The sequence below is a fragment of the Acomys russatus genome, chromosome 16, assembly GCF_903995435.1.
Source record: "Acomys russatus chromosome 16, mAcoRus1.1, whole genome shotgun sequence".
NCBI lineage: Eukaryota > Metazoa > Chordata > Mammalia > Rodentia > Muridae > Acomys > Acomys russatus.
Genome location: NC_067152.1, coordinates 12,617,651 through 12,645,023, shown reverse-complemented (window position 1 = coordinate 12,645,023; position 27,373 = coordinate 12,617,651). Strand labels below are relative to the sequence as shown.

The window sequence follows — 27,373 nt, the reverse complement described above, 5'->3', positions numbered from 1 at the left end:
GTGGGTGGCACTGCTGCTGACAGCGTGCAGGCTAGCACCTGCACACACACTCGTGCTCAGCTAGCATTCTCCTGCAATGCCTTAGTGCGCACTACTCAGGATCCGCAGGTGGGCGGAAGCCAGGACCAGAGAAGAGACGCAGGCTGCATGGCTCATCTGTCCCTGTTGCTCTTCTCCTGGCTGACCTGTCCCTGGAGCCTGGTCCCAGCTTAGCCTACAGTGTCCCTTTATTCTCACCCACACAATCTGCCTGCTAGCCAGGCTTGAGCTTGTACCTTCTAGAAAGTGTATGCTTTTCCTGTATAGTGGGATCCTTTGCTTGGGAGAGCCTGTACCAATGAAGAAGGAGTCTCCTACTTGCCTGAATATGTCCTCTTAGACCCCACCAAGTCTCCTGGAGACCCACAGAATGGACATGCTAAGTTGATCTGTAGAGTGGCAAGCCTCGCTGCTCTGGTCCCACTGGGATATTCTGGATATGGCAGACAGACCTATCTTATTTCGCTAGGTAACCGTAAGTGCCTCTTCATCTCTTCATCCAAGACAGTAACTGGGCAGGCAAAAGGCTGGGCATACGATTCCCTGCTTGTTGGATTCATTTATTGGTTTTCTAAGGGTGGTAAGTTCCTGTCCCCTCTTTGCTTCTGGCTCTGAGATGTGGGCCAGCACGTGCATGGACAGTTTCTGGAGTCTTCTCCAAGCTCAGATGTGACAGCTTAGTTTCTTCCTCTGCAGTCTGCCTGCCTGTGGTTAGAGACCTTTGCTTGTCTACCTCAGGAGTGCAAGCCTTCAAAGCAGTTACTGGAAACATCAAGGCGTAGCCAGCAATACTTCATCTGGTATGGCTACAGAGCTCAGTATCCAACCTGCACCCGCCCCAGGCCCCTGCCGCCATAGCATGCAGCACAGCTGGCTTTGGTTAGGGAGTAAGGGGTCATGGCCTCCACTGGGTTGGCCATCACCAGCCAGGCACTCCCTCACTCTGAAGGCCACACTACAGCACAAGCTGGGCTGCCGAGCAGCAGCAGCAGCAGCAGCAAGCAGCCACTGAATGGGGCAGGAAAGTGGTAACTATGCCAGTCATGTCTGGGCCCGAGCCCAGGCTAGATGACACACCAGGATGTATAGATCCCAGCAGGTCGGGAGCGCTGTGAGCCATGGAAGGAGGGCACTGTGGACACAGACTGGGGCACGGGCTATGGTGCCGTGTCCCCAGGAGATGCTGCCTTTCCTGGAAAAGCCATAGGAGAACTCTATGGGAAGAGGGCTGCTCGGATCTTTTCCTCCAGCTAGGTTTTCAGGTTCACCTTCATCTGGGAATACTGGGGACATTGTGCCACTAGAAGGAAGGGCTAGAGAGCAAAGGGTTAGGCCCTGGGAGTTAGTGTGCAAGCAGCAGACTCCAGGAGACACTCAAGGACCCGAGTGACTTTCAGAGGCCCATGCCCTCCTGCACAGCCATCCTAGCACTAGGGGGCGCTGACAGCAGGGCCAGACGGGGCGGGAGAGGAGCAGGCAGTAGCAAGAAAAGCAGGGGCCGCCTCAGGATACAGAGGGGATGGGTGCAGACCCAAGGAAGCCCCAGATGAAGGAGCAGGAGAGAGAGGCCATCAGTACCGGAAGAGTGGCTGCTTTGCAGAGCACGGGCAGAGTCCCGACAGTCTGGATACAAAATGCAACATCTCCACATTGCCAAAGAAGCTGAGGGATCCACAGCCTGGGCCCAAGCTTGGCACCCCACCTGCCCTCGGCGTAGGCCCCAGCAACACCCCCAGCCATCTCGGCGACCACACCACATGAGTCTGAGTGGACACAAGTGACAGTGCAGAGACAGTTACCAAGGGCTTATAAGATGGATTTGCTCTCTTGGAGGCCAGGCATGGCTGAGCTACCTGGCCCCTGCTCTCATTTTGATGCTTAGGCCTGGCACATCCCCCCCACATCCCAGGGTCCCTAAGATTTTGCTGACGGCCTCCTTCCAACCTTGCCCTGGTTAGTCTGAACTGGCCACTGGGTCCCAAGATCTCCATACTTATCCACTCAAAGCCAGGACACTATCCAACACAAGCCTCCTCTTGTTTTCCTCTGAAGACGGCCACTCGCTCCTTAGGGTCCCTAGCATAAACTCCTTGGCACGACCACATGGCTGTTCACAGCCTGCTGCCCTGTCGTCTGTTCTCACTGGTGCTTCCTGTTCGAATGAGGAGCCTGTATGGACAGCTTTAGGCTTCAGGGCCCCAAAATGCCTGTTCATCTTCCCATTGGTGTCCACTCTTCTGGGAATCCCGACGTTCACCGTGGAGGTCTATGGAATTCCACATTGCAACTCCTGCTTCTAAGTGCATTACCCCACAGGAGGAACGGCCCTGGTAGGGAGTGGGTGCCTCATCTCTCCTTCCCCCAGTCACAATCCTCAGGCCTTAAAAGTGGCTTGTGCTCAAAAAAGTCACTTCCGGAATGAATGGATGATGTGCTAGGGAGAGTGGGGCCTTTCTCCAGCATGAACTAATCAGTGACAGAACCAGGGGCTTGGCTGGACCTGGGATGGTTCTTTGGGTTTGTTCTTATGTGTGTTCTACCAGATCTGGTCTCTCTCTGTTCCTCTAAAGACCTAAGAGTGAGGGTGTGTGTGACATGACCGTGGAGGGGTTGGACGGGTGCACATTGTGTCCCCACTTCAAGTCACACCCTCCCCCAGCCCTAGGAGCAAGCGTCGAGTGGAAACATGTGGCCTTACCTTCCTCCATCCCGAACGCATGCTTTGTTACTGTTGGGTTGTTCACGGACGCTGGGCTGTTGGCATTGTTTTTTTTTTCCTTTTTTTTTCCCTTTTGAAAAGAAAAGCATTGAGGAATCTTTTTCTCTTTTTTCTTTGAGAGATATGGACAATGATCCAGAGGTACACTGATCTCCCCAAGCAGGAGGAGAGGGTGGAGGGAGGTGCAGGGGTAGCACACGGGAAGAGGGCGGTCTTGCAGCAGAACTCTGCTGTCCAGGACCCTGGCATGCACGGGAGGCGGCGGCGGGACACTGACCAGTCATGGAGGGGCGGGCCCAGAGGTAGAAGTGTTGTGAATCTTTTGGGATGGGGGTGGAGGAAGAGGGGGGGTCACACAGTGAGCAAAACACAACAGCCTCTAAAAGGGGACACACAGGGGCCCATGCAGTGCCAAATGGGGCCCCATGCAGGCAGGTGGCCGGGAGAGGAAGAGGAAGGAGGCAGGCTGAAGAGTTTTTTGGAGGGAACCCTGGACATTTTGATGTAGTGGCCCACCTGGGGTTCAGCGACCCTCCCCACCCCCCCAGTCCCACACTCTCAAACTCTCAGCAGCTTTCCTGCACTGTAAGTAGACTCCAGATGAAACCTAGCATAAACCAGCCAGGGCCAGGGACCTAGGGAGGCTCTCCAGGCAGCATGGAGTCTGGCCCATGAGGTAGCTGGCTTTAAAGAAAGCTTGTTCCCCCCCCACACACACACCCTGCATCCCCCCAACCCCAACAGGGCAGAGCGTAAGGCGGGACTTCAAGCAAGTGCCTGGACTTAGACTGTGCCCTTGTATTCTTTAGGGACTTGGTAACATGGAAGGTAGGAGTGATAGCCACGCCTTGCAGACAGCCAACACCAAGGACAAAGAGGAAGCCACAGGCCCTGAGTTCACACCAGAGGGAGAACTGGAACTGGGGCGGGGCCACAGGATGCGGGACCCCAATGCCCATTGTGGCCTATGTCCCCTCACTCTCTACTGGTCTCACTAGAAAACAGGCTTGTCACCATAGCTGATCCCCAATGGCACAGGCTGAGATGGGCAGGACACAGGGGACAAGAAAGGACAGCAGGGGTGTCAATGAGAGGGGAGAGGTCTCTGCTTTCATGAAATTAATAAATCTAAAGCAGAGGAGTTCTTGTTGGCAATTCATACCCCCCCTCGCCCTATTCCACACTGTGCCTGTCAAACTTGTAAGGTATCTGAGGGGCAAAGAGAGGTGGCTGGCCTCTCAGAAGGACTCTGGTTACCTGGGAACATCTGCAGAGGGACACACAGAGAGGAACCATAGTCAGTCTCTGAGAGGAGACAGGCACAGCTGCCAGTGTTCCTTACTACAGCCCCTTGGCCCACTGGGAGTTTGTCTGTGACTGGCCCCTGGGGGCTCTGGGTGGGAGACGATGAGTGAAAGGGGGTTGGGGGTGATGTGATGACTTTTCATGTATCAGCTACTGCACCATGAGGTCTGGCTCCCCATTCTCTGGGGACGAAGGGAGACATGGAGGGCACCAGGCCTTAGTGAGACTTGGAAGCCTTAGCTGGAGGAAGCCTTTTGTAGAAGGCCAAGGTGAACTCTGTTTTAAGCTAGGTATTTCTCAGGTCTGTCTAGTCCGAGACCCTTGAAGGGCTCTTGGGCTACAGTACAGCATTGCAAGGACCCCAAGTCTCCAGGATCAGAGGGAACCCCCAGGAACCTCAAAGGCAGTGCTGTGAGTATTTGGAAGAGGGTACCTGGAGCCCAGGCTCAGCCTTGGGGCAGCCCTGGGACTTCCGTCCCGCCACCACAAAAGGAGCAGCGTCTACTGCCTGCTCCAGCCAGCCTTGCTGTGTGCACCATGAGTGCCAAGACGCTGCACATTAAAGGGATTAGCCAAGCACTTTTATTAGGTCCTGGCTGTAGCACCATACCCTACTCCTAAACCAACCACCCAAGCTGCACAGTAGGAGTGGGATTAGGCCTGGTGGGAGGAGGAGTCTGCCCCTGCTGAGGCTCTGGCCACTTCCTGTGGTGAAGAAGGTAAGCCTTCCCTAACTGTCTGGTGCAGAAGGAAGGCAGGTGGGCAGGCTGGTCTACCTGGGATGGGGTAAGCATCTAAGGAAGCCATTGAGAGCACAGGCTGTGGCCACTTGCTTCCTGGGCAACTCTGGACAGGTGCCTAGGGTTCCTGAGCAGAGGAACAGCAGTGTCTGTTTCCCAGCCTGGCTGTAGGAATGAAATTAAATAATGCATGGAGAGCACATCACAAAGTGCTTAAAGCCTCCAGTCAGCAAATGTGAGTTACTATTATTGTTGCAATTGAATTAGTCACTGTGACTATCCCCAGGACTTCAGGAGACCTCTGTGGCCCCACCTCTCACCCCCACCCCCAACCCAGCAGGTGGCCCTGCCACCCAGGCCCCCACCAGCTCTGCCTCCACTGGAGCCTGGGCAAGATTCTTTCTTTTTAATCAAGAAATGGCCCAGGGAGGAAGACAGCAGATGCGTGTTTACGGCTTCTCACTTCCTTTCCTTTTTCCAAACACCCTCTCCCAAGGTGGAGAATAAATTCCCAACCGTGTTGACATGCATTGATTTTTTTCTTCCCTCCTGCATCTACCTCCGAGTTCTCCCACATCAGTGGGGGCTGTGGTTAAGAACCCCTGCTTGGGGTGAGTTTGGTGGGAGCTCAGGCAGTGAAGGGATAGAGAGAGAGTGGCCAAATGCCCTGTCTTGCCCAGTGCCAGGTATAGAAAAGATTTGTCAAAAACAAAATTTAGCTTTCAGTTCTTTTGTGCTTGATGGTTCTTGGGTGTGTTGGGTAGGGGGGATGGAGGGTGGGTCCTCTCATTAAGAAGTCGAAGTGACCAGCATTTTCCCTTGAAGGGATAAACAGTGAGGAGACCAGATGACCGAAGCACAGTTACAAGTTAGTCAATCCAACTCGTTCAGATGGGGTCTGTCCCAAGCAAGCCATCTTGTTAGCAAGAAGCTTGCACGCAGGGGCTTGAACTAGCTAGGCAAAACCGTACAGAAAGGGGTGGGGGGAGAGGGAGAGGGAGACAGACAGAGACACAGACAAATACAAACAGACAGACAGGCAGCTACATGGGTAGACAGGAGGCCTGAATGTTTCCTGGGGGCTGAGACCAGGGCAACTGGCCCTGATGTCATCTGGGAGGTAGCTGGATCCAGCAGACAAGGTGAGGGGTTGCTTGCTTGTCTTATCCAGCTCAGGGTCTGTTCCCTCAGAGTGTGGCTGAGGAGGGAGAGGCTTGTGCGGTGGGGACATGATGGCATTGGCTGAGGCTGTGACAGCACCACCAGAGACCACACTCTGGGCTGGAGCCAGCCTCAGCCTCCAGGGCCCTTTCTTAGAAGGTTAGCTGTCCAGCGGTCACTCAGCACACCTTCCAGATCTGAGGCTTGCTACCTGGCTCTTCCAGATCTTCCCTCTGTGCCCTCTCCAGCCTGCCTTCCCCTCAGGCTTCTAAGTTTACAAAGACGCCCCTCTTCAAAGGGCTTCCTATCCTGGGGAGGTCTGGAAAGGCTTGGGGCTGAGGTGAGTGGAGCCTGAGACAGGAGTCACCTTCCTCATGCAGCAGGGTCTTTGGGACCTCGCCAGGCTCGCCTTCTAGAAGCTTGCAAGGCTAAGGTTGAAAAGGCTCCACCTATTCAGATCACAGGACTCCTGGTTTGGAGACGAAAAGCAGGGCTCGCTCTGGCCTGCTCTTATCTCTGAGGCTTAACACCTATGGCTGAACCCAGATTCCTGGCTGGCTGACGCCAGTCTTCTGGTGTCTTACTACACACGTGGCCTGGCGCCCTGAGTGCTTTCTGAGTGCAGCTGCCTGAGGCAACAGAAGTCTCCTTCCTGGCCAGGTTAGCCCTCAAGACTTCCACGAACACACTTGCCTTTCTCTTTGCTCAGCTTCTGTGACTAGAGACACACAGAGGCATAGAACAGCATGAGGGGACAAGGCTAACATGCCACGGCCTGACCTGTCCCCCAGCCACCAGCTGCCACTGGTGAAGGTGGGTCTCAGGTGTTTTCAGCTAAGGGGGCCATGGCCACAGGGCCACACCTGGTGACTAAGAGCCTCAGCTACCACTGAGGAGAGACGGAGGCCTAGGAGAACTCAGATGCCCCTGCATATTCACGGTCTTTAGACCTCAAGAGTGGCAGGCAGAACTAGGAAGGAGCGATGCTCAGGGAGACAGATGTACCAGCAGGGCTCTGCTTTAGCCCCAACTCAGAAACCTGGCAAACAGCCTCTGGGAACCTGGTTCTCAACAGCAGGCTAGTGTGGTACCAACACCACTGCATGGGGCATGAGGCAAACCGAATAGCTGAAGCCCTCCCTGGTGGGCCCATGGGAGAGGGGTGCAGGGCGACAGGAGGTAGGTACATTGGGAAAGCAGGGGTGTGAGGAGGAGGGAGAGAAGCTTGGAAGGGGAAGGCCTCCTGCGGGACCCCATCCCATAGCTACCCAGTTTCCAGCCTCTGCTGGAGTTGTGTGTGTGTGTGTGTGTGTGTGTGTGTGTGTGTGTGTGTGTGTGTGTGTGTGTGTGTGCGCGCACGCGCAGGAGGGGGGCACTGGAATTCCAGGCAGCACTGATTATAGCAGGTCCCCCATATCTCCTGCACAGCCTTTGAAGTGCTGAAGAGCAGCAACAGGTTGGTGGGTGGGATCTGTCTGGTCATGAGAACCGCTGGTCAGTTTGGGGTCTGGAGTCTACCCACATAGGCTGGGAAAGTCTTGAACCATCCAGGATGGGTGCTTGCAGTACCCCATTCCCAGGAAACCCACGCCATCTGAACCTCCCTGAGTCTTAGTTTCCAAGGGTAAGACAGAAGGACCAGCAACCCATGCCATGTCGCTCCACACTCTGACTCTCCCAGCACCCACCATAGTAAAGTAACTTTAAATCCTGACCAAGGCTAAATACATCCAGTCACAGGAGACTGTGACGACACAAAAAAGGTGATGTCGACCTGGCTTACACTTCCCCACTGAGGTGTTTGATGACTGGCTAAAACCAAGCTTCAGTTAGCCCTGACTGAGCCCCCTACAAAGAGCCATGAGGAGAAAGAGGGTTATGGGAGGGACATCATTGGGCCCTAGGGCTGATGCAGAGTGCTCAACAGCCTGGGCAAGTCACTTGCATCTGCAAACCATGAGGGGAAGGTGTACTCTAGTGATGTCATGGGGGTGTGTAAGGCTGTCAGGAGACAGGGTGCCAGCGGCCCTAAGAAGTGCAGCATGTGTCAGACAGTACCTCTTAAAGGTCTAGCACCAACAGGCTGAAGGCACCGGAGCAGATGCATGCCCCTGGGAGGAGAGTAAGTACACTTGGTCCTGACGCCATTTACGGCTGACTCAGAGTCAAACAGCATGGCAGACATATCTTTGGGGATGGAAAATGGCATGGCTTCTTGGTGTGGCTCCTAACGAGGGGCTAGGAGGAGTCTTATGAGTTGGGCATGTGTGTCCCATTCCACACAGTCCCAAAGAGGACACAGGGTGGAATGCCCATCCTAAGCCCCCAGGCAGGGTACTTCCTGAGCTAGCCTCCTGCCTTATGAGATAGCACAGAGGCAGCAGACCACAGGAGAGATGCTACGCTTTGAATGCCGTTGACTGGTTGGGGCTGGAGCCACATCTGGTTCTCATTCAAATGTCCAAGCATAATTAAATCCGCTACGACGCAGCGGAAGAGTTTGCTAAGATGTGGCTTACCCCTTTTCCATGAGGGCTAAGAAATCACAGTTCCTTGTTCCATCAGGAGGCTCACCCTCTTTGCTGCGTAGGGCCTGCCCTAGGCTGACAGGGCAGAGGCCCATCCCATCCCCATCTGTTTGTCTCTATTCTCCCTTCTTTTCCTGTCTGTTTCCTTCCTTCCTTCCCTCCCTCTTTTCCTTCCTTTGGCACAGCTCTCACTGTGTTAAATCGGCTGGTCTCCAACTCCTGGGTTTAAGGGACCCTCCCACCTCAGCCTCTTGAGGAGCTTTAACCACAGGTATGTGCCATTGTGCTTGGTCTATAATGTCCAGGCTGGGGCCAGCACTGGGTATGTGATCTATAGGATGTCTTCCTGCTGCACCCCTATGCTGTCTACCCCACTGGGGAGGATTAAACTGCAGACCTGTGACAAAGCAGGTCTCCACTGGGGCTGATGGCTTGGGGGAGGTTACTGCCACCATTCCTCCTGTGAGGCTCTGCCCCAGTCCAGAGGAGGCAGACACCAGTTGGCTTACTTCAGCGATGCCTACCTATCTCCTTCCACTTGGAGATATGGGGTGCCCTATAGTAGTGTGCTGAGGGGATCCCTTCTTTGTAGCCCCGCCATGATAGGAAGTGATTGAGAGTGATGATTCTGGAAGTACTGGGACGAGAGACCCTCCTCACCCTGTGCTGGCCCTAGAGCTCAGGGCAGGGTGAGTAAGGCACTTTACACATTTCCTGTGACCTCAGGACCATGGCATGGGGGTGCCCCTTCCCCAGCTTTCCCTGCCCTCAGACATGAAAGAGGCCTCAGTCTACCAGATAACAGCAAGAGTCTGAGCCCTGGAAGGAAAGCCTAGGGCCTTTATCTAAGAGTGGGGAACAGCAGGGAACAGTGGAGTCTGAAGAAGACTTCCTGCTCACTTCCAGACCCTCAGGCATCTTCCTTCCCAGGCTCCCACCCAGGACCTCCCCACAGCCAAACAGAAGGTTCCTGGGATGGCTGTTTCTCGCCAGCCTCCCTTCCCACCCGAGCATCTTCAGTTTACGGCGTCTTTTTACCCGAAGATTTATGACTTTCATGGTAATGAGTTCCATTCTATGTACTCCACGCTGATATTTCTAATTGTTATGGTGCAGGCTTTATGAGCCTTTCTTAATAAGTGGAGGTATTTTTCCCCTTTGAAACAAACTTTCCTGTGAGTTAATGACTTGTTGTGGGTGTGGGTGCAAGCCAGAGACAAGTGGGGGTTGGGGAGGGATGACAACAGTCAGGGCTATGCAGAATCTTCTAGATTTAAAAACAAAGCTATGCTGAGATCCCTTTGAAACTCCTGGTCAGCTTAAAGTCTAACTGCTTGTAAGTAACTAGAGCCACGTGCAGGCACATGTGGCATCTGTGGACTGGGCAGCACTCGCCTGGAGGAGGGGTATCTACACAGACACGTGGGTAGGAACCTCTCAGTCCCAGTCTTTTCATGGGAGTCAATTTGGGTTTTTGGTGGCATTTACGTTAGGACCACATGTTTAGTAGCATTTTCATGGCTGAATAAAGTTTTAAGGAAACTGACCCAGTTACCTGTCCAGCAGTCCTATGCTAAGTCTGACAAAAGAAATGCATGAGGAAGAGGCCTCGGTGGCCCCTGCTCTCAAGCTGCACTGTACAGCCTGTGCGCCTGCGCCATGGCAACGGGGGGGGGGGGGGAGAACAGAGTCTCACTTAACTGTGGGTGGTGCCACCCTTCCCTAACTGCAGCCCAAGCTGGGCTGATGGGGCTCTCTCTGCCTTTGTGCTGGTCTCACAGACAGGCTGCTGGTGCCGGGCCCTATTCATTATTCAATTCAGCTGGCTCGGAGGAGCCTTTCCATTTGCTCCTCCAGGAGGGATAACAAATCTAGAAATGCAATTCCACTTTGGTGTATTAAGATATCGATTTGCCTGCTGAGCAGAAGTGCATTGGTTCTGCCAGCCCTCCCATGGGTAGGAAGGGGTTAACCAAATGTTTATCACAAGGCTGGCTTCAGAGTTGAAAGTAATGTGATCAGTAATGAATTTTGTGTTACATTAGGTTGTATAAATGGACAGACAAGCGCAGACAACAAGTGGCCAGGAGTCGGGGCTAATCTAATGATGTAAAAATAGAGACAGCACCAATTATACTAGGGGCCAGCTCCAGGCTCCTGCAGGGACTGCAAATGAATAGGTACAAATCAAATTACTCACTAATAGACGCACTACAAGAGGGGCAGTCAATGGTAAATGCATTAGAGCCCAGTGACCTCTCTGCTCTGCACAGCAGAGTCCCAAAATTTGACTTCCATCTTCAGAGTGGGGGGCAGGGAGTGGTACTCTCAAAGAAACTCTTGTTGGGTGGAAGATGGCCACCACTCGGCATCCCAAACCAGTGCCCTGCCACAGAGACCTCCTGTGCTGGCTGACCTCCAGTGCTTCCTGAAGCCTGAGCTTTGGGGGAGGGGAGACACCCATGTGAGGGACACCAGGAGCAGTGGGACCAAGCCTTCTGTGTAGGCAAAGACAGGAGGTTACATACCCAAACACTTCACAGCCATGTGTCTCTCGGGGCTGCTGTTTTTTACTGCTACGTCAAGGGCTGTGTCTGCATTGGAAATAAAATAATTCTTTAAAGAGGATCATACAATGGCCCTTTTAAGACTAACAGGAGCTGAGGTCAAACTGAGTAGATACCAGATCTCATTTGACCGCTGAAGGCTTCACAGGGTAGTTCTGGGGTCTGTTCCAAGGCCCATCACATCTAGAGTTTTCATTAGCCAAAGCTAGGAATTTTCATCCCTTCCTTCTTCCTCCCCAGTCTCCATGGACTGAGATCCTCTGTTTCTGGCTGCTACAGGGGTGCGAGGGGTGGGGCTGGGAATGAGGGTGTAGGCCCAGGCTTTTGGGTAGCTACTTGGATTTAGACACCAGGCCTGATGTCCAAAGCTGCCTGACAGTATGCTGGGCTGCTTTGGGAAGGCTTGTGGAGACAAGCTCAGAGCTAGCCCTGTATCCTCGGAGTCAGCTCTTGATGCCTTGGGATGAAGAAAGTATGAAACCAAAGAAGCTCTAAGTCTTCCAAGGACCAGTCCAAGTGCCATGGAGGTATGGCCCCAGAGGTTTGGTTCTCACTCCCCCTGTCATCTTAAGGCCAGCACCACACAGTCATTCACAGAGTGGAGATGCTATGCTGCTCCTGGCCAGCTGGGGCCTGGAGACACAGAGAATGTGCCAATGCAATGGGCATGGGGGAGGGGAGGGTACAGAATGGAAAATCATCCTGAATAAATGAAGCGATTGGAAGGTGAGTCTCCCTGAACTTGATTAAATGCAGAGGGGTGAACTGTAAGCTCCTGAGCTACAATAACAAGACGGGGGGTAGGGGGGGGGGGGGGTGGGAAAGGGCATAGCTATGAAAACTGCTGTAGGATTCTACCAGCAGATTTAAAGTTGTCCCAGGCAGTAGGGGGCTGCAGGTTCCTGGGACCAGGGTGTGTGCAGGAAGAGCAGGCTGCAAAAAACCAAAACACCGAAAGCTGGAGACCTACCTGCTGCTCTTGCTATGGGCCATCCAAAATGTGTCATGTTTGAGGCAATCAAAAGGCCACCTCTAAGCCCCCTTTGCTACAGGCAGACATGTTTACTAGCCTGTGCCGCTTGCCATCGGAGAAGCTGGGCAGAAGGGAAGGTGGGTGTGCTGTGGTGGTGCTCTACCTTGCTGGGACCTCACACCTTTACCAAAGGGCCAGTGATTAAAGGTGAAATCTGACAGAGGAGGAAGAACTGAGAAGAATCCTCCCCTGGGTTAACCATTTACCCACTGTAATGATCCAGGGGAGGCCCCTGGCAGCTGCCCCGCAGCCCGCCACCCTCTGCCCAAGCCCACACATGTTCCACAGCCACTTTCCTGGGAGCAACATGTGGAAAGGATATGCTGAAGAGTCACCAGAGAGGCCACACTGGCACTTCCTCTTTTGTTGACAAGAATCAGCATGCCATGCCATGGGCAAGTGGGACTTGTATAGAAAGACTGTATTAACCCTGGACTTCCACTGTGGTTCCTCTTCTGGCTGCAGCTCCAGAGCAGGCAGAGGAGAGGGGCAGAGAGAGCAACCTAGCTGGAGTCAGATCTGAGACTAAGTCTTGGCCTGGAACTAACAAGTGTGTCTTTTAAGCATAATTGTTCCCATGGCTTTGGCCGCCTTTCATTTACCTCTCAGAGGCCACAAAAACCCAATCAGTCATTCAACAAACATTAACTGAGGCTCAGCTTGGCGTTCATCCCAGGGCTGTGTGCTGGACAAGGGGAACTGGTGGTTCAAGGTAACAAAGATGAAGCAGATTGGGTTCAAGGAACAAGAACTGGGTCGAGATGCACTCATGACACTACGGATCAGGGAGGGGTGGAAGGACCCATGGAGCTGGCCCCTCCCCTAAGCCCCATGGAGAAGGATGTCAGCCATGGCTCATTAATGGAAAAGTCAATAGATGCTCCTTGCCCAGGGCCATGCATCCTGAATGCAGCTTACGGTGGAGAGGTTCAGGAGACACATGTGGGCAAGGAAGGTGAGTCAAGGGAGGAGACTGTGAACGTGGTCTAAAGAAATGACCGTGCCGCCGGGTGGTGGCGGCGCATGCCTTTAATCCCAGCACCCGGGAGGCAGAGGCCGGTGGATCACTGTGAGTTCGAGGCCAGCCTGGTCTACAAAGTGAGTTCAGGACAGCCAAGGCTACACAGAGAAGCCCTGTCTCAAAAAACAAACAATCAAACAAAAAAGACCGTACCAAGGGAGTGGTCTACCTCAGGGGGGACCAACGTGCTGGCAGGGCTGGAGAGCTGGAATCACATGATGTGGTGACAGGAGTCAGTGATGTGGGACTCTGAAGTGCCATGGGGAAGCTAGGTCAGGCAGGAGAAGGAGGCAGGGAAGGCCTCTAAACATTGAAAAAGAATGGCAAGAGTCTACGTGGAGCTCTGAAGACAGCCAGCATTTTCTAAGTAAGGAAGTGAACTCAGCCTCCATAAAGATGGGGTCCCCTTCCTCTATGGGGTCCTTTTTTTGAATAAAAAGTGGGTCACATTCTGAGGAGGTGCGAGTGGCAGGATGGTCAGAACTGGACACTCCTAGTTGAGAAATAATGTTTTCTTTGGTGATGCTTGAGACTGAACTTAGAACCCGGTGTATGGTAGGCCAGCACTCTACTAGTGAGCTACGTCCCTAACCCCTTTAGTGCCTTGTTTGATTCCTTTTGAAAAGTTATTTATTTTTTCTTTTAAAGACTTATTTATAGCTATGCGGTGGGGGCACACACCTTTAATCTCAGCACCTGGGAGGCAGAGGCAGGTTGATCGCTGTGAGTTCAAAGCCAGCCTGATCTACAAAGTGAGGCCAGGACAGCCGAGGCTATACAGAGAAACCCTGTGTAAAAAAAAAAAAAAAAAAGACTTATTTCTTATGTATATAGTGTTCTGCCTGCACGTACACCTGCACACCAGAAGAGGGCACTAGATCTCATTATAGATGGCTGTGAGGCACCATGTGGCTGCTGGGAATTGAACTCAGGACCTTTGGAAGAACAGCCAGTGTTTTTAACGTCTAAGCCATCTCTCCAGCCCTAAAAAGTTATTTCAAGCATTTCATCTCGTTTCTGAAGCTGAAGAGAGGAACATCTACCAAGGCATTAGAACTGTGATGACAGGATGCTGAGCCTGCAGGGGGAGGCGCCAGCACGGGAGTCCTTCCCCTCTGTTTAGAGCGACGGGCTGATGCAGCTTGTGGAGTGCAGGATCCAGGCATGGGAAGTGAGTGCTCCCTGTAGTTCCTGTTTCACCCCTACTATGAGATGAAAAAAGTAAACCCAGAGAGGGAACAGCCCAAGCCGTATGCTTTCCTCCATTTCTTGAATCCATATCTCACCACAAAAGAAACTCATTTTCCCAGAGGCAGTAGCTGGTGTTGGAGCTGAAGGGACTCTCAAGACGTGGCCTTTGCTCCCGGTGGAAAGCAGCTAGGAAGAGGCATGGCTGAGACTGCTGCTGAGACACAAAGAGTAACACCCAGAGTGCCACCCACAAGCCCACGGTCCAGGGCTGCCTACGGCCTCTTCTCTTACCCTTAGCAATCAGGGCATCTGTGGCTGCAACGTCCACGGTTTTGTTGTTAGATCTGTGAGGTTTGTATATGCAGTGTCCCCCGCCGGCCATGCTGTTTTGGGAGGTGGGGCCTAGCTGCAGGAAGTGGTTCATTCTGCTTTTCTGTCTGCCATGAGGTGAAGGAGCTTTTCTCACACACTCTGGCGACCAAGATGTTCTGCCCAAGCTACCTCGGACTGACCCCTCTGAAACCATGAGTTGTTCTCCCAGCTCTCTTGTGTATGATGATGAATTTTATGAACTGACAGTTTAGTGTCACCTGGATCCATTGGGGACGTCTGTCGGGGCATTTCTTGGTAGGTTTAATCGAGGAGGGAAGCTTTCCATGGTCTGGCGTTCAAGATGAATAAAAAGGATGAAGCTAGCAAGATCAGCATTCATCTCTTTCGCTACTTCCGGACTATGGGTGTCACGTGACCAGCTGCCTACCGATCCCGTCACATGTGTTCCTACCATGATGGATGATATGCCTTCTTAAACCGTAAGCCCAAATGAATCCTCCTTGCCTTCAGCTACTTCTATCAGGGGCTCTGTCACAGCAACGGAGGAGAGATGAACATATACAGCATTCTAGAGAGACCACGCCCTGTGGCTAGGGATATGAGCCAGAGGGGCTCTACCTGCTTTAGTTTACTAATACGTCCTGGGGGGAGCCAGAGAGGGACAGTGCCATCACCCGCCACCCCTCACCCCCTCAATTTTTGTCAATTCCAAGGAAGCAATCATGGCTTACCTACTTTCACTCAGTCTGGTAAGGGATGTGATAGGTGCCTAGAAAGCCAGCCTACCTACTGCAACCACAGAGAGGGTGTGTGGGGCCAAAGAGGCCCTTGAGAGAAAGACACTAAAAGCATATTTCCTCCCTGCCCCCTTTCTTGTATATATGCTAGAGCAGGAAAAAATGAGGGTCCATATACACAGAGCAGAGGAGAAGGCCCAGACACCTGGCTAAAATACCTGGATGGTAATAGCATTTTCTAAGGAACCTGTTACTGAGGGGAAACAGTCAATGACAGGCACTAAGCAGAGATGCTTGGTCAGAGAGTACAATCCAGCCCAGAGAGTGGATGAGATGGACCAGGTGCTTCCATCTGGAGAAGGGAGGCAGGAGGATGAGGAGATAGATAGGGAGGGTAGGCAAAGAGTGGAGATGGGGCCACATGTGCGGCTACAATCAGCATCATGAGGAGGAGAGACATTACTGATCTCAAGGGACCAAAAGGAGGGCTGGAAAGATGGCTCAGTGGGTCAAGGCACCTGCTGACAAGTCTGATGACCTGAGTTCAATTCCCAGGACCCACATGGTGGAAGGAGAGATCTGACTTCTGCAAGTTGTTCACTGACCTCCACATGCACCTCACTCATAAAGAAATAAAGTAATTTTTTAAAAAAATTGTCTCCAGCCTTATTTTCTCTGCAGTCTTTTTTCTTTTTAAAGATGTATTTATTTATTATTACAGATACAGTGCTCTGCCTACATGTACACCTGCAGGCCAGAAGAGGGCTTCAGATCACATTACAGATGGTTGTGAGCCACCATGTGGTTGCCGGGAGTTGAACTCAGGACCTCTGGAAGAGCAGACAGTGCTCTTAACCTCTGAGCCATCTCTCCAGCCCATAAATAAAGTAATTTAAAATATGTTTAATGAAGAGGCTGGAGATAGAAACCTTTCCCAGGGTACCTGGAGTCAATAGCATTAAAACTCAGAGGGAGTAGGAGCTCCCTGAGTAGGAGCAGACAGAAAGGTTATGTGGGGATCGGAGCAGCTTGGTGGTGACCTGTGGGGTAATGAGCCACCCTGGCCTTTTACAAGTAGTATCTTGAGCCTGCTGGGGTAAGAATAGGTTAGCTATGGGCTGGAGAGACGGCTCAGAAGCTAAGTGCACTGTCTGTTCTTGCTAAAGGTCCTGAGTTCAATTCCCAGCAACTACATGGTGGCTCAAAACCGTCTATAATGTGATCTGGTGCCCCCTTTGGGCATGCAGGCACACATGCAGGGAAAATACTGTATAAATAATAAATAAATACATGTTAAAAAAAAATAGAGCCGGGCGTGGTGGCACACGCCTTTAATCCTAGCACTCGGGAGGCAGAGGCAGGTGGATCGCTGTGAGTTCAAGGCCAGCCTGGTCTACAAAGTGAGTCCAGGATGGCCAAGGCTCCACAGAGAAACCCTGTCTCGAAAAACCAAAAAAAAAAAAAAAAAAGGTTAGCTAACCTAGGACTGGAAACGGGCCCAACCTTCACTGACACCTCAGCCCTATCTCTTGTTTGTGTTTAGGTATGTGTATTATGCATATGTGCACATTTGTATGTGTGTAGGCACACGTGTGCACACATACTCATGGAGGCTCCCTAAGTCACTGTTTATTCTTTGAGACAGGGCTTAGCTAGCTTGCGCCAGGGCCCTTTGTCTGTGCTGGAATTACAGTTAGGCTGCCATGCCCACCTGGTGTTCACCCTGGTTCTGGAGCTCTGCACTCTAGTCCTCGGGTTTGCACGGCAAACACTCTGCCCACCGAGCCTTCTCTGCAGCCCAGCACTGGCTGTCCCTGCCCCGTCCCTGCCACGGCGCCCTGCTTCCCTCTCTCCAGCCCAGCACTGGCTGTCCCTGGCCCATCCACCACAGGGTGGGTGCCCTCAGCTTTGCCATGGTCCTCTGCTTCACCACGGCGCTGAGAGTACACAGAGAAACTGTGTCCGTTTCCTAAAAAATAAAAACAAAAGGAAAAAAGAAAGAAGAGAGGGGTCGGGGGATGAGGCACAGAGTTGGAAAAGGAGCTTGAGGGACCCATACAACCGCCGACCCCCATGGCTGGTAAGGGAAGAGATCTCTAGGGCTACAGTCTCCTGAATGAAGTTACATTAAAAAAAAAAAAAAAGGTTACATTTATTTTACTTCATGTGTTCATGTGTTGTTCTGGGAATTGAACCTCAGTCCTGTACAAAAACAGTAAGTGCTGCTAACCACTGAGCCATCTCTCTTCCTTTTTTAAAATGTAGTCCAGGAGGGATGTAGCAGAGGATGAGCCTCACCTTCTGATCTTCCTGCCTGTACCTTCTGAGTTCTGGGATGTATAGACATGCACGCCAACACCTTGCTATTAACCTCACACCAAGTCTCATATGAGCAGCTTGGTATTATGAAGCGCACTGATGATTTGTTTATCTGCTTTGAATAAGGGTGAAGCAACAAGCGGGGGCATCTGAAGGCTGAGCAAGTGACTTCACTGTCCGGGCACTTGTGTGGTACCTCGTGATGTGATGGGGCTGTCTCTAGCCATCAGCAGTGGGACAAGCAGAAGGTCCATAGCCTACCGGAACTGCCAATCTTCATCATGGCAGGACTGGGCTCCAACACACTAAGGTACCAGCGTTAGTGTACATGTTAAACCAACTCCTCACAGAAGCTCCCATTTATTTTTACTTTTTAATTTTTTTTTTTCCAAGGCAGGGTTTCTCTGTGTAGCCTTGGCTGTCCTGGACTCACTTTGTAGACCAGGTTGGCCTCGAACTCACAGTGATCTACCTGCCTCTGCCTCCCAAGTGCTGGGATTACAACCATGTACCACCGCACCTGTTTTCCTCTTTTAATCCTGTGCCACCATGCTCAAAGCTCCCATTTATTTTTATTTACTAATTTTAAAAGACACTTTTAAGGTTTATTTATTTATGCATTTATTTATGTATATTGGTACTCTCTCTGCAACACCAGCATCAGTTGTGAGCTGCCATGTGGGTGTTGGGAATTGAACTCAGGACCTTTAGAAGAGCAGTGAGTGCTCTTTTGTTTTGTTTTCTTTTTGTTTCTGGTTTTTTCAGACAGGGTTTCTCTATGTTGGTTGTCCTGGACTAGCTTTGTAGACCAGGCTGGCCTTGAACTCACAGAGATCCGCCTGCTTCTGCCCGAGTGCTGGGATTACAGGCATGTGCCACCATACCAAGCACAATGAGTGCTCTTAACCACTGAGCCATCTCTCCAGCCCACAAAAAGATTACCTTTTGCATGTATGGGTGTTTGGCCTGCATGTGTTCCTGTCTGTATGCCGAGTGTATGTGGTGCCTAGAGAGATGAGATGGCATCAGAGCCTCTGTAACTGGAGTTGCAGACACAGACATATGAGCGCTGGGAATTGAACCTGGGTCCTCTGGAAGAGCATCCAGCACTCTGAACCACTGAGCTGTCTCTCCAGCCTCAGCTGCCGTCCTTGAGACTTCACTTTCTACAGCCCTACAGTGAAGGTTGGCAGCGATGCATGCATTCCCCATGTGCACACACAGCTTATTAAAGCCATTTCTTGCAAAGCATAGGAAATCACAGACATTTGTTAATGAACTGACTAAAACTTCCTGTAACCATGTAAAAACGATGTGATGTTCCAAATATGCTTCTCATGTTAAGAAATGGGGGAGGAACACAATCCTTTGAACAAATAAAAGTTCACTAAAAATAGTCTTAAAGCCTTGGATGCTGGGTCACTAATATATGGACAGGGAAACCCAGAGGATCTAGCAGAATCAACTACAGCCTTGGTTTTCAGATTGCAAATCACAACTCACTTAAATATCATAAAAACAAAGTAGAGTGCCTGGAGTGCACATCTGGGGCATGCACTGTGAGAGCTTGGGTATTTGGCACACTGGGTCAGGATGTAATATGTATTTACAGGACAAAGTGGGGGGGGCAAAGATGAAGCTTTTCTGAATAGAGTTAAGGTAATGGTGGACTGAACAAGACGGAGCCTCTCCTTGAGTGATAATTTATAGGGACTGGAAAGGAGGCTATAATGTCACCAGGCAAAGACAGCCCTTCTCGGCCTCAAGAACTGCCTGTGGGCCCTTAATATTTGAACTGCGGTCTATGCACAAGGGCTTGGGCTTTGGATGCGAGGTGTTGGAGAAGGCAAGAAAGAATGAGACAGGAATGCCCCTCTTTGGCAAGAGGGGATGTTTAGGATCTGGGTGGTGGGAAGCAGACAGGATTCTCAGATGACAACCCTTCTCTGACAGTGTGAGACTAGAGAGTATGGTAGGGAACCGGGACAATGCGGTGGGGCGGGGTGGCTGGGTTCAAACAGTATCACTGTGGAAGAAAGACACATTTGTACCTGAACAGTAGCAATAGGATCAGAGAGCTGGGGGGGGGGGGGGTCTTAGCAAAAGGCAAAGGCCAGAAACCCCATCAACAAGCAGTGGCTGTGCGGAGCTGCAGGACCCTAGGTGGCTGTACACCCTCATTAGTAAGTAACTGGCAGCCAGTACACAAGTGGCACCTAGGTGGGTGTAGGCCTTCGTAAACAGTAGGCATTTAGGACGATGTAGACCTCAGTAAACAGTTGGCACCCAGGTGGGTGCAGACCTCAGCCAGCACCTAGGTAGGTATAGCCCCTCATTAGTAAACAGTTGACACCCATGTGGATGTGGAAGACCTTCGTCAGTAAACAGGCAGTACCCAAGTGGGTGCGGCCGCCTGTCAGTAGCCAGGTGCCAACTAAGAATGGAAGAGCGGGCACCAGGAACTGCACAGCACAGCACCGTGATGGGGACCACCTATCTGTGGAGGCCCAACTGAACAGCACGTGGTTTTCTGGAACAACACAAGAACAAGGCTAGATGCGCGTCAAACTGGAAAGTTGTGGGAAGGGATGATGGAGAGGCGATGGGTAAGAGGGGTGCGGGGCCATCAACAGGAGAGCAATGTGGCCAGTTATAGCCCAGATGGACTTGCAAATCACATGTAGGAGCTGATCAGACTGAGTGGCCAGCAGCCGCCACAGAGGGCTGGGCTGACATCTGCATTGCATGGTCACCACATTTTAAACAGATCTTCTCAAACTTTAATATATGCCTATGAAGCTGCAGCTGCTGGGCTGGAGGTACGGCTGAGTGACAGAGTGCCTGCCTAGCATGTGTGAGCCCCTGGGTTCAGCCCTCAGCACTGGAAGAAAGAAAAGAGAAGCGTCGATACTGACAGACCAGGGCTGGGCTCTGCCTTTCTCGTCTCCCTTCTTTGGCTCTGAGGATCAAACCCAAGGACTTGCACAGGCTACATCCTCAACCAACTTTGTCTAATACCGCATCAGCTCCTGGGCCAGAACGGCGCTGTCGGCCTGCAGAGCACTCTTTTAAGAAAGCAGACTCCCATTATGTTCAGCATGATGCTTTGTAACACACAGACATTGTGGAATGGCTGAACAGAACTAATTAACACACATTACCTCATATACTTACCTTGATTTTTGGTGGTGAGGACATTTAACATATATCTGCCTAGCTGTTTTTCAAAAATATGGTAAGTTATTATTTAGTATAGCCAATGTATGGTGCAATAGATCTCAAATGTATTTGTCCTATCAAACCAAAATGTTGTCCTTGACTAACGGCTCTCCACATCCGGCTATGGACAGTAGGGATTTCCTTTCCTTCTGTGACAGCTCATTTGTCCTTCCCCTTTTGGTGAGGCACTAGAGCCAGGAGACTGCTCCGCCTTCAGGCACCCAGTGGCCTGTCTGACATGCTGATAGCTACTAATAAACAATGACAATGGGAGCTTTCACACTACTGATATCTAGGCGTCAGGGTCCCTTTTGTGTGTGAGAGGGTTGTTTTTTGCTTCCCTTTGGAGGGCTGGCTGTATACAGCCAGCGCTAGCCATCCCACCATGAACAGTGTTAACACAATACAAGGGCCTCTGTGTCAGGGGTCTGGAGAGCAAAGTCTGAGATGGCCTCAGCCACAAGTTGATAAGGAGATATCGGCATGAAGGTGCCTGGGGAGACACTGACGGCCTGACTTATTTACTACGCCAGAGTCCCAACAGAGGCAGACACCCAGTGCTGCCTATCTGTGTGCCCGTGAAGCACCAAGAGAAGAGAGCTGGAGTGGACAGAGAAGAGCGGAGGCCTGGTGGGCAGAGTGCCCTGCTGGAGACTCATCTATGGGCACTGTATTAGCAAAAGAAGTGCATGTCAGCCACAGAGAAGGAAAGTGGTTAATTTTTATCTGATTTGCTTACTGACCTAAAAAATGGAGGCAAATTAAAACAAAACAACCAACCATTCATCTAATATGGCCAAGGAAAACCAACAAAATCCCTTTGGTGACCATTTGAAGAAGAAAATGAGATCCTACTGCTGGGAAAAAAATAAAAGGCAGGGGTGGGGGAAGGAGCTTTTTTTCCCCCCTTTTCTTTTTTACTGTGGGGTATGCTCTTTTAATTTCCTCTTTCTTTTTTCTCTAAATTCTTTTTAATTTCACAAGCCTGCTCATTAAGGTCAGAAACTCCCAAGTCCCTCAGCTGTCTGGCAGATGAATCTTTGCCATCTTTGTTCAGGTCGCTCTCTGCAAAGCGGAAGCTCCTGTGACTAAATAAACCTGCCGAGCTGCCCACAGATGCTGCTGAATAAGGTGGTGGCAGATGGGACCATTCTAGGTGCTCCAAGCCCCCGGAAGAGGGAGACTCCTGGGCGTGAACTCAGGGACATAGGCTCTGGTTCATGGGAGGAACCACGGCTGGCCAGGGGTCCTGACATGGAGGGCATGGCTGTGCTACTGTTACTGGGTTAGATCCTGCATTGGTACTGGGGAGGGGAGGAGCTGCTATCTCTGGAAGTGGAGGGGGGGGGAACAGCAGCCTTGGGATGAATTTACTATGTGTATGGGGTGTAAGGATGCAGGTGGTCTATGTGTGTGTGCCTGATGGAGGGGTGCAGCCTGCTGTAGCTCTGGAGGTACACATTGCCTTTCCTTCTGGCCACGTAGCTGCCATCTAGGACCTGGTAGGTGCTCCCTAGCTCTAGTTTAACTCCTCCCACCTCTCCACTGCAGGATGCAGGTGCTGATGACTATTTAGGCAGAAGCCACTAAGCTGCAAAGGCACTACTCTCTGCCCTCTTAGTAAAGGAACAGAGGGACTGGGCCAGAGACGGGGCGGGGGTAGGGGGACAGACACCTCTCTGTTGAACTTAATACCTAGAGCCCCACCCCCCAAGGCCCCCCAAAAAACATGATGGATCGCCCATGTCAGGCACGGCACCACACCAGCCACCCAGGGGTTCTCAGTTCCTCCTTACTGGTGTCCTCTTCTACAATAAAGTGGGGAGGGGCTGGGACAGGTCATAGCTGAGATGATGCGCTCAGGACTCAGGAGAGAAAGAGAAGGAAGGCCTGAGGTCAGGAAGCCAAGGGTCTGTTCAGCCCGCTGACCTCGGCAAACTGGCACAGGGTCTGTTGGGTGACTGTGAACGCAGGCCTGGGCTGTTAGTAACAGCAGAGACAGAGAGTAAAGGAGAAAGAAGTGTTTTAGAAATGGGAGCAGAGGGAGTCTGTGTTGTAGCTGAATGGTGCTGGGATGACTATGGTGTGTGTGTGTGTGTGTGTGTGTGTGTTCACGTGTGCATGTACTTATGTGGAGTAGGAGTCACTTCTACTCAAAGATGTCTTACGATTAACATATGGATGCAGGAAGCCACTTGGGACTTACTGGACTTTCAAGATACTAGTCGAGGATGAAAGGCACATGAAAAGAAAAGTTGTACAGTTGTGTGTGTGTGTGTGTGTGTGTGTGTGTGTGTGTGTGTGCTTGAGCTAGCTCTGCTTCCTTCCCATGGAGGGATTTTTTTTTTTTTTAAAAGAATGATCAGCAAGCACAACTGTCTGTCTGTCTGTCACTCTTGTAGTGCTAGGGATCATGCGTCCCGGGCAAGGACTCCAATATGGAGCAATAGCCCCAGGCCTACAGTTATATTTCTCAAGGCATCTCTGTCTGTTGCTCCAGGTAGGAGAGGCGGTTCTGCTGGGACCTGCCCTCCACACAGGATTTTCTAGTATCAGAGGCTTCTACAGTGGGGAGCTACGGAAACAGATGGTTAAAAACGAACAGATGTCCTCTCCCCTCGGCTCAATACCAACCGCTTCCAATCACAACCAAGTCGGGCTAGAAGTCTGCTGACACCTTTACCTGTTCCAGATCCTACAACGTCTCGGCTTGGTGACTCGGCCATGGCATCAGCAAGCCGCTCCCGGAGGCCCTCCTCTGTGTGCTCCATTGAGGACATGTGCCGCAGCCCAAAGCCCTCAGGCCAGCTCCCACACACCTCCAGCAGGGTCACGCTCCGGTCAAAGGTACCTGCAACACACATGGAACATACGATGTTGAGTCCGTGCCTTTGGAGGGCAGACTGTTTTCTGTCTACCCACCGCCTGCGGCCTGTCACCCAGGCACAGGAATGTGTGGGAAGGCGCACAGCAGGTCAGACTGTACGCATATATGAATGATTGCTATATCTGAGGCACGTGAAGTTACAAAACAGTCTCCGAGGGGTGACGGGGTTCCTCCGGTCTTCAGAGACTTCTGAGAGCTAGGGTAAGGTGAAGGAGCCCCTCAGGTTCAAACTCAAGTGACGGTGCTTTTCCCTGACAGGATCTCTCTTCACCTAGATTCCCAGGAGTGGTTACAGTTGGCATGCCTGAGGTGTTACAGTCTCTAGCACCGAATACAGCTAGAGAAACCAGATGGCACATGCCTGTAACCCCAACAAGAGGTAGAGGCCAGAAGGCCAGAAGTCCATGAGAATTCTTCAGTCACACAGAGAATTTGAGGCTAGCCTACGAGAGACACTGTCGAAAATAAAAGGCGGCCTGGGGGCGGGGGGTGGCGGGGAGTGGTTCAACAGCTAAAGCCTTGAACGCAAGCATGAAGACCCAAGTTTGGATCTCCAGAACTCAGGCAAAGCTGAGTGTAGCAGCGCAAGCATCTGTAATCCCTGTGTTCCTATGGTGAGATGAGAGGCAGAGACAGGAGAGTTCCTGGAAGCGCGTGGGCCAGCTAGCCTGGTGCGCGCAATGGTGAACACCAAAGAGACCCTGTATTAAGCAAGGTGGAAGGTGAAGACTGGTACTCCGATCTCCATTACGCTCTGTGGAATACATGCAAGTACACACACACACCACACTACACCACCACCAAGATTAATACATAGGAGTTTGCATAACCTAAACTTAAAAACAAGAAACTTCCTAAGCTACCATCCTTTGTAACCTATAACAGGTGGGGCTTAGTGAGGTCAAAGGCTTAGACTCAACAGCAGGCCGTGACAGACTTGGTGCCAGGACTCAGAGGGACCTCGGCCTAGATCTGGAACTCGTTCTACCTCACTGCAGACTGGCAGTCAGGGGCATGGGCATGTCCGGGGTACTGTTTCAGGGATGTGAGCGATACAGCTGGGTGATAGCATCTTAAACAAGGATCCTTCCTTAATCCAAACCTGTTCCTGAGTTCCAGAAAGTACACAGCGTTCCGCTGGATGCCAAGATTAGACATACGTTATGTGCGAGATCACTTCAAAGTCTGAAGTGAAGTCATTCGGCTTTATTCTACGGCAAGCTCACGGGAGAACGCTTATTTCATCCAGTCTCTCTTGGAAAAAGATTAAGGTCATGGTCTGTTGCTTTAAGCACATACCATTTCCCCAGCGACTAGGTAACTGAATCCACTACATTTATTGGGCTTGGTTCCTGCCAGCACGGGGAGGACAGGGGAAAAAAATGCAAATGGCAGTGTTTCCCCAAAGTTAAAAAGTACATGAAATGCACACTCTTTATCAGGCCTTGTCTCTCCTCTTTGATCAGCCGTCAGAAACTATCATTCCCCGGCGGGCAGGACTGGGCAGTGTCAGTGCACACTCGCCGCCACTGACAGGTGGTAATAGAGAGGGTGCGAGCCCCGGCCCCGGCGGGCGGCCCTGCCTGTGATAAGGACCACAGCCTGGAGGTGATAACCGTTAGTAAACACTCCGACAGCCGGTGCCTCCATACATCAGCAAAGTGGGCCCCGATAATCCTGAACCCTCTGACCAGACAAAGGCCCTTGGCCGGCCCGCTGGGATTTATATGTGTGGCAAGGGTCACTGTCGGCTCCTGAATTTCATCAGGCAGCATTGGCTTTGATTTATTTCTCACCTAATTGTGAGGTAGATTCCTGGCACGAGGAGAGAGCACAGCATCTGCAGATACAACCCCGCCCCCCAAGGAGTCTGCCTGGAGGGTGTGGTACTTGGGGTCTGTTTATCAGGTGGGACCTTAATGTGGGGAGCTGCCTTCCACTGGGCAGGATGGGGGTCTGAGGAGCCAGGAATGAGAGTTGAGGCAGCAGGAAATGAGTGTCACTGGATCCTTAAAGGGCCGCTGCTGAACTATAGCTATACACTAGCAGGAGCCAGGGCCATGGCTGACACTCCCAGGAGTGTGTCCCCAAGGACACGGGCCTAAGGACAGAGGCTACGCTTGCAGATCCGTTCCTACTTAGTTATGTTGGGAAGGTACCTCTACTGCTTTGTCCCTGTCTGAGGTGTCTGAGGTGGCAGCTACGACTCTTTGGAAGTGACAGGAGAGTTAGTCTCTGCTCCTTCTCAAAGTACCAAGGTCTTGAACCAGGTTCCCTTGGGGAGCTGAGCTCGGGTGCTCTAGTGAGACATCAAGAGCTCTGTCCTCACTATTGTCCCAAAGCTTGGGACACCCATGCTTAGTGACATCAGAAGAAAAGGTAGCCGCTCCTTCTCTAACTCAGGGCCTGCAAGCTTGGGAGTGGAGGGACCACACTCATGTCACAAGAGCACCAGGGCACCTGCCTCTAAAACCGTGCCAATACATACTGTGTTTAGAGGTCAGGGAAGGAGCTGGAAGGAAGGCCAAGAGGACTGAAGTCAAGCAGGGAGAAGGGGGAAAAAAAAGGTTGTAGCAAGAGGGGTTTGGGTAAGAAAGGAAACAAACAACGAAAGAAGGGTTTGGAAGAGAGGGTCCAGTCCAGAGATGGTAAAAGCTAGAGGAATATGTACTTTTTTGGTTTTGCTTTTGAGACAGGTTCTTACTATGCAGCCTGGGCTGGTGTGGCACTACCGACTTTCCTGCCTCAGCCTCCTATGGGCTGAGATTATAGTTATGTGTCACCATGTCCAGCTAGTATATAATATATGAAGGGACAAAGTAATGGGAGAAAAGAATCATGAACTGGTATAAGCGTGAGAAGTGGGGTCAGGCGTGGTGGCGCACGCCTTTAATGCCAGCACTTGGGAGGCAGAGGCAGGCGGATCTGAATTTGAGGCTAGCCTGGTCTAGAGAGCGAGTTCCAGGACAACCAGGGCTACATAGAGAAACTCTGACTCAAACACACACACACACACACACACACACACACACACACACACACACACACACACACACAGCCAAAACCCAAAGAGAAACAAACAAACAGCAGGAACTGGACACACACTCTAAAACACACTCTGAGCAGTGCTAGCTGCCTAAGCATATCCATACCCTCAGCTGTTCACACGCTCTGCCCTTCCAGATGGTTCCTGAGGGCTTGGATTCCTCTAGAGTCCAAGAAGTCCAGGACTCCATGGGCCAAGCTCGTCCCAACAGCCTTGTGAACTGAGTGGCCATGTTCACCTGAGAAAGGGGACAGTCACTTGAGTCTATGTAGGGCCAAGATACATAGGCAGAAAATAGAATTAAGGTTGAAGGAGGAGGAGGAAGGAGGAAGACGTGAGGATCAAAGCAGGGGCCTCAGAGCCTTGACCCCACCTCAGGGGTGGGGTCCCACTGTGGGGACTGAGCTCGACAAATAAGAGCGCCTGACGTGTGAGTGCTCCACACACAACAGGTGTGTTTGTGAACAGGTGAATATCACGGGGTATGTATGGCTCAGCGGCAGAGTCTTTGCATAGCCTGTGGGAGGC

The 27,373-nt window shown here is 51.6% G+C and overlaps 1 protein-coding gene across 8 annotated transcripts in view; it reads right to left on the bottom strand.

Annotated features, from left to right (window-relative positions):
• Bcas3 (BCAS3 microtubule associated cell migration factor) overlaps positions 1 to 27,373 on the bottom strand; it is a 464,077-nt gene that overhangs the window by 409 nt on the left and 436,295 nt on the right. For 2 of the 8 annotated variants that reach the window (XM_051158190.1, XM_051158192.1), the window contains 3 exons: positions 23,596 to 23,763; positions 11,021 to 11,086; positions 2,738 to 2,828 (listed from right to left, as the gene is read on the bottom strand). In XM_051158190.1, coding sequence (XP_051014147.1) covers positions 2,738 to 2,828; positions 11,021 to 11,086; positions 23,596 to 23,763 — 325 coding nt within the window. The remainder of the gene's footprint in view (positions 1 to 2,737; positions 2,829 to 11,020; positions 11,087 to 23,595; positions 23,764 to 27,373) is intronic. The other 6 variants (XM_051158189.1, XM_051158191.1, XM_051158194.1 and 3 more) reach the window with 3 other exon arrangements.